This window comes from Physcomitrium patens, chromosome 16 (assembly GCF_059467195.1).
Source record: "Physcomitrium patens ecotype Gransden chromosome 16, ASM5946719v1, whole genome shotgun sequence".
In the NCBI taxonomy this organism is placed as follows: domain Eukaryota; kingdom Viridiplantae; phylum Streptophyta; class Bryopsida; order Funariales; family Funariaceae; genus Physcomitrium; species Physcomitrium patens.
Window position 1 is genome coordinate 16,118,959 of NC_143425.1, and position 6,433 is coordinate 16,125,391.

Below are 6,433 nucleotides of genomic sequence, written 5' to 3' on the forward strand. Positions count from 1 at the left end.
TGTTCCCACGTCCCCAAAGGGGGAACAACCACATGGAACACTTGTCGCACTTGTCAAGAGAACCAGGCAATAGTGGAAAGCCCTTCACTTGTATATCCTTTAATAGAAATATTCAAATATTTGAATAAAATCGAGTGGGAAACTGAAATGGGTGTCAGCCATTTTCTATCACGTCGTGAAAAAATCAATGCCAATTTTTCACAACAATTTCTAAGGAAACTTAGTTCAATTAGGAATTTATTTTTGTAATTTTTTCAACATAAAATTGTTCAGTATAGTGGCCTAAATCATTATTTTGACTTTTTCAAACATTTGAATAAAATTTTATACCTAAATTTACAGAAACACTGATACCAAGAATTTGTGACTTGTATTATATCAATTCATTGTATTGCATTGGTATTCTTCCTGTTTGTTTACAAGATTTCTTAGGACTTTTAAATACACCAAAGAAGTTTTGCACTTGATCACTTTTAAAAAAAAAACAAAAACAAAAACAAAAGTCCTTCATTCCCATGTTCTCTTTGTATTTATACATGTATGCATTATTAAATCTTAGTAAAATGGATTAAAATGTTTTGCATCATGACCCCGTTGCCACAAAAATTTAGGTGCTTATTCCAAAAATAAATTGGCCTTTGATGTGAGTAAGTCTTCTTTATTATTAATTTGGCATGTAAATATTTTGTCATGTGTTGCAAGAAAAAAGCATTAATAATGAGAGATTATAAATCATCAAAGGTGGCACATTAAAGGTAGGATGATAATCACCCTTGCCAGGGCCCTACATACCAAATCATGTATAGTCTTGTGGCCTTGTCAATCACATGACCTCTATTAATTACCTTTTTTAGCCAATAAAATTCAATAATGATCAAATAACTATGAATAGTCAAGGATTGCTAATTATGCACTCTAAAATGGAATCGATTTCCAAAATTCTGATTAATTATGGGAACTTATTAGTTTTTGATGAATTAATTACTTAGAAAATGTTTTTTACTTCAATCAAAAAAATTATTCAATCATATGATTTAAAACATATTGAACTAATTTTTTTGTTGATTGATTTAAAAGATTTTGAACAAAGGATGGGGGTTGTGGTGGTAATAGGAAAGAAAAGGGAAGGAGCCAAGACGGTGGGATGGCAGATAGCGGTGGACGCCGTCAGACGCGTGGTGCCGCAGACTAACGCTGTCGCTGACCGTGAGTGACGATCTGACTTGCTCTCGTGGGCCACTTATGATCGACACAGTGTTTCTACGGCATTCAAACGCTCTGGAATTTTAGTTGTTTCGAAGTTTGCAGGTTTTTTTACGGTTGTGGGTCCAGGACCACTTGCGTCATAACCTGGTCAGGTAGTTAATCAATCGAAAGTCGCAGTAGTAGGGTAGGGTTTAGCATTGCGTGGGGTTTAGCAACGCGAGCATTCTGTTTGTCGCTTGATTCAGGTGTAGTGGTGAGGTGCAACGGGAAGCCGAAGTAGGGCCTTGAGGGAAGCATCGAAGGATGTTTTTGTATAATTTGACGTTGCAACCGGCAACGGGAATAGTGTGTGCAACATATGGCAATTTCACGGGTGGCAAGAGCCAGGAGATTGTGGTAGCTAGAGGTAAGGTGCTGGACTTGCTGCGACCTGATGACAATGGGAAATTGCAGACGCTGCTCTCAGTGGAAATATTTGGAGCCATACGGTCTCTTGCGCAATTCCGCCTCACTGGTTCCCAGAAGGATTATATTGTCGTAGGCTCCGACTCAGGTCGCATAGTGATCCTTGAGTATAACAAAGAGAAAAACATCTTTGAAAAGGTGCACCAGGAGACATTTGGGAAGTCAGGATGTCGGAGGATTGTACCTGGGCAATATTTGGCTGTAGACCCCAAGGGACGTGCTGTAATGATCGGTGCTTGCGAAAAGCAGAAGCTGGTTTATGTGCTGAACCGCGATAATGCTGCGCGCCTCACAATTTCGTCCCCCTTAGAGGCTCACAAATCGCATACCATAGTTTATTCCATCACGGGTGTTGATTGTGGCTTTGATAACCCTATCTTCGCTGCCATTGAGCTAGATTACTCCGAGGCAGACCAGGACTCGACAGGGCAGGCCGCAAACGAAGCGCAGAAGCACTTGACGTTTTATGAGCTCGATTTAGGGCTTAACCACGTTGTTCGGAAATGGACAGAACCTATTGATAATGGAGCTAATATGCTAGTTACAGTACCTGGTGGTGGGGATGGACCGAGCGGGGTGCTCGTTTGTGCAGAAAATTTTGTTATTTACAAGAATCAAAATCAGCCTGATATTCGTGCAGTTATTCCACGGAGGCAGGACCTACCTCCGAATAGAGGAGTATTGATCGTTTCCGCTGCCACTCACAAGCAGAAAGCTCTGTTCTTCTTCTTGTTGCAGACCGAATATGGTGACATTTTTAAAGTCACCTTGGACTACGACAAGGATGATCAAGTGACCGAGCTGAAGATTAAGTACTTTGACACCATCCCCGTGACCTCTGCAATGTGCGTTTTGAAATCTGGTTTCCTATTCGCTGCTTCGGAATTCGGAAATCATTCTTTGTATCAATTCCAAAGTATTGGTGAAGAACCGGAGGTGGAGTCATCGTCTTCCACTCTTGTGGAAACTGAAGAGGGTTATCAGCCTATTTTCTTCCAGCCCAGGAAACTTAAGAATTTGGTACAGATTGATGATATTGAGAGTTTGATGCCCATTATGGACATGAAAGTGGCCAATATTTTTGAAGAGGAAACTCCACAGATCTTTTCCTTGTGCGGCAGGGGTCCCAGGTCATCTCTTCGCATACTACGCCCCGGTCTTGCAGTGACAGAAATGGCCGTGTCTCCGCTTCCTGGAGTGCCCAGTGCCGTGTGGACCGTTAAGAAGCATGCCAATGATGAGTTCGATGCTTACATTGTGGTGTCCTTTGTGAACGCTACTTTGGTTCTTTCTATTGGGGAAACCGTTGAGGAAGTAAGTGACAGTGGTTTCTTGGACACGACTCCTTCCTTAGCAATCTCTCTTCTGGGTGACGACTCACTTATGCAAGTGCACCCAAGTGGTATTCGTCATATCAGGGCCGATGGGCGTATCAACGAGTGGAAAACACCTGGAAAGAAGACCATCGTGAAAGTTGGATACAATCGAATGCAGGTGGTTATTGCCCTCAGTGGGGGGGAGCTTATTTACTTTGAGATGGACATGTCAGGTCAGCTGATGGAAATTGAGAAGCGGGACATGACGGGAGATGTTGCTTGCCTCCACATTGCGCCTGTGCCTGAAGGCCGTCAGCGGTCACGGTTCTTAGCTGTTGGTTCATATGACAGCACCATTCGGATCCTGTCCCTGGATCCAGATGATTGTATGCAGATTTTGAGTGTTCAAGCAGTCTCATCTCCACCGGAATCGCTCCTCCTTCTTGAAGTGCAGGCTTCGACAGGAGGTGAAGATGGTGCAGATCACCCAGCGAGCGTCTTTCTTAATGCTGGGTTACAGAATGGAGTGCTGCTCAGGACCGAAGTAGATATGGTGACTGGACAGCTATCAGACACACGTACCCGATTTTTAGGTCTGCGAGCCCCCAAGCTCTTCTCGGCTCGAGTTAGGGGGAGGCGGGCGATGTTATGTCTTTCGAGCAGACCTTGGCTTGGTTATATTCATCAAGGCCATTTCTTATTGACGCCGTTGTCGTATGAAACCTTGGAGTATGCTGCATCTTTTTCCTCAGATCAGTGCGCAGAAGGTGTCGTGGCAGTGGCTGGAGATGCGCTTCGCGTATTTACTATCGAGAGACTTGGCGAGACATTCAATCAAACAGTTGTGCCCCTCCGGTATACCCCTCGCAAGTTCATTCTTCATCCCAAACAGAAATCTCTCATTATTCTCGAGAGTGATCTAGGTGCTTTTAGTACAGAGGAGCGGGAAGCTAATAAAAAGGAAGCAGTGAAGGCTACAGGTGAGTGGTGCATATCTATCTCTCCATTCAAGCCTCATGGGAGTGAAGGTTGTTATGCGGTATTTATTAATGGGTTAGGTTCCTTTTTGGTAGAGGAACGGCTATTTCCGTCTTTGTGGCTGCCAGACGACTTCGGGCGGATTATATGCTGCTCTTTCTCTGTTTCAACATTTATGTTATTTCAAATCAGTAATATACCACTTTTGTTATTTGTTTTTGTGTGCCTAATTTCTGCTTTACAACACATTTCATATTCTCTGCTGGCATGCTTGTTGTATGTGGAAGCGATGTTGTGGAAATCTTGTATCTCTGAAACGGATTTCTTTGAATCATTGATACAGGTGGTCGCGATGATGAGAAAGCAAATGGAGAGGATGAAGAAATGGCTGACGGGGAGAACGAGGATCCTCTTCCTGATGAGCAATATGGCTATCCAAAAGCAGAGTCGAACAAGTGGGCGTCTTGCATTCGAGTATTGGATCCAAAGACGAGCACAACCACTTGCCTTCTGGAGTTGCAAGAAAATGAAGCAGCCTTCAGCCTATGCGCTGTTAATTTTCATGATAACAAGGAATTGGGGACTCTTATAGCTGTTGGAACCGCTAAGAATATGCAGTTTATGCCAAAGAAAGAGTCATCTGGTGGCTTTATACACATTTATAGGTTTGTAGAAGAAGGGAGGATCCTTGAACTTGTGCATAAGACTCCCGTGGATGGGGTTCCTACAGCTCTGTGTCAGTTCCAAGGTCGTCTTCTGGTTGGGGTAGGTCAAGTGTTGAGAATATACGATCTTGGAAAAAGAAAGTTGCTGCGTAAGTGTGAGAACAAAAATTTTCCGAACACAATTATCGCTATCCACACATATGGCGACAGAATATATGTTGGTGATATACAAGAGGTATGTGTCGCTTTGAATTATCTCTTTCTTCGGATCAGGCGTCTAAGTACACTTCGTATGAAAGCAATCATCCAGGGTTTTTGCTGGCAGTTTACTGGAGTATGGAAGCCCTGCATTTGTGAAGTAGTTATAAGTCATTGGAACATGTTCTATTTCCATAATTGGCATTGTCACTGCGGGCCAGAAGGGTACACGTTATCCTGATCATTGTTCTTCTTAATGCAGTCATTCCATTATGTTAAATACCGACGGGACGAAAATCAGCTGTACACTTTTGCGGATGATAGCTGCCCGCGGTGGTTGACTGCGTCACTTCATATCGATTTTGACACTATGGCTGGAGCGGACAAGTTTGGTAATGTTTACGTCATGCGATTACCTCAAGATGTTTCAGAGGAGATAGAAGATGACCCTACTGGAGGTAAAATTAAATGGGAGCAAGGTCGATTGAATGGGGCGCCAAACAAGGTTGAGGAGATTATCCAGTTTCATGTTGGAGAAGTAGTCACAAGCTTGCAAAAAGCATCTCTCATTCCAGGCGGAGGAGAAAGTGTGCTCTACGGCACTATCATGGGAAGCGTGGGAGCTCTGTTGCCATTTTCATCCCGTGAAGATGTGGACTTCTTCTCTCATCTTGAGATGCACTTGCGACAAGAGAATCCACCTTTGTGTGGTCGTGATCACATGGCATTTCGATCTGCATATTTCCCTGTCAAGGTTTGTTACCCCTTTCTTGTCAATGCTACTTCTAAGTAGAAAGGGCTGTATGGAATCTTCTGCAGGATGTTTGAACGCATTCGTTCTAGGTTTGACTTCCTCTTGAAGTAAACGATTAGTGATGTTGTGGATTGCTCGCCTAATGAAGACTGGTTTTTGGTGTTTATTATTTACACGGTTGTTGCAGGATGTAATTGATGGAGATCTATGTGAGCAGTATCCAATGCTTACATCCGAGTTGCAAAGAAAGATTGCTGACGACCTTGATCGAACCCCAGGTGAAGTTTTGAAGAAGCTCGAGGACATCAGGAATCGAATTATTTAAGCACTATTCCGATGACTCTCTGATCGAGTTCCATTTCACGGCTCCTAACTTCATCGCCCTCCCATAGCTGCCGGGACAAATATGTAGAGATGCGTACTCCGGGGACTGACCAGGCACGGTGAAGAATCACTCTCTGAGAGAGTTTCTTCCAAACACAAATGGCAATCTATGGACATATTCTTGCCTTTGGAAAGACGATCACCTGCACTAATGCCCGAGATATGCAAGGACTGAGAAGCGGAAGGCAGTTTTTGACCACACTATAGATGTATCCTGTCTGAAAGTGTTCTTCCATCTGTATGCAATGTGGTGTGAGAAAGACTTTTCAACAAACATGAGATATTTTAGATTTTGACCTTCAGTGAGACAGTGATCTGAAGCGCGTGCAATGCTGTGACTATTGCAGGTGTTGTTCTGCCTTTCACTTGATTTTTTGGAAACAAGTTAACGGAGACATGTATTATTATTATTGTTGTTATCATTAATCATTTGCTTTTGTCCAATTTTGGACACGTAGTTTGCGACA

At 43.1% G+C, this 6,433-nt stretch overlaps 1 protein-coding gene across 1 annotated transcript; it reads left to right on the forward strand.

The window, feature by feature from the left end:
* The first annotated feature begins 1,279 nt into the window (after positions 1 to 1,279).
* LOC112293873 (spliceosome-associated protein 130 A) lies at positions 1,280 to 6,433 on the forward strand. Its single transcript, XM_024543806.3, has 4 exons — positions 1,280 to 3,967; positions 4,309 to 4,865; positions 5,091 to 5,582; positions 5,770 to 6,433. The coding sequence occupies exons 1-4, from the start codon at positions 1,510 to 1,512 to the stop codon at positions 5,905 to 5,907; spliced, it is 3,645 nt and encodes a 1,214-aa protein (XP_024399574.1). The 5' UTR covers positions 1,280 to 1,509; the 3' UTR covers positions 5,908 to 6,433.

Bases quoted from the DNA above. Each gene is read 5' to 3' on its own strand.
- LOC112293873 (XM_024543806.3), top strand. From the start codon at position 1,510: ATGTTTTTGTATAATTTGACGTTGCAACCGGCAACGGGAATAGTGTGT. The intron at 3,968-4,308 runs GTGAGTGGTGCA...TCATTGATACAG, and splicing joins GGAAGCAGTGAAGGCTACAG to GTGGTCGCGATGATGAGAAA. The intron at 4,866-5,090 runs GTATGTGTCGCT...TTCTTAATGCAG, and splicing joins ATGTTGGTGATATACAAGAG to TCATTCCATTATGTTAAATA.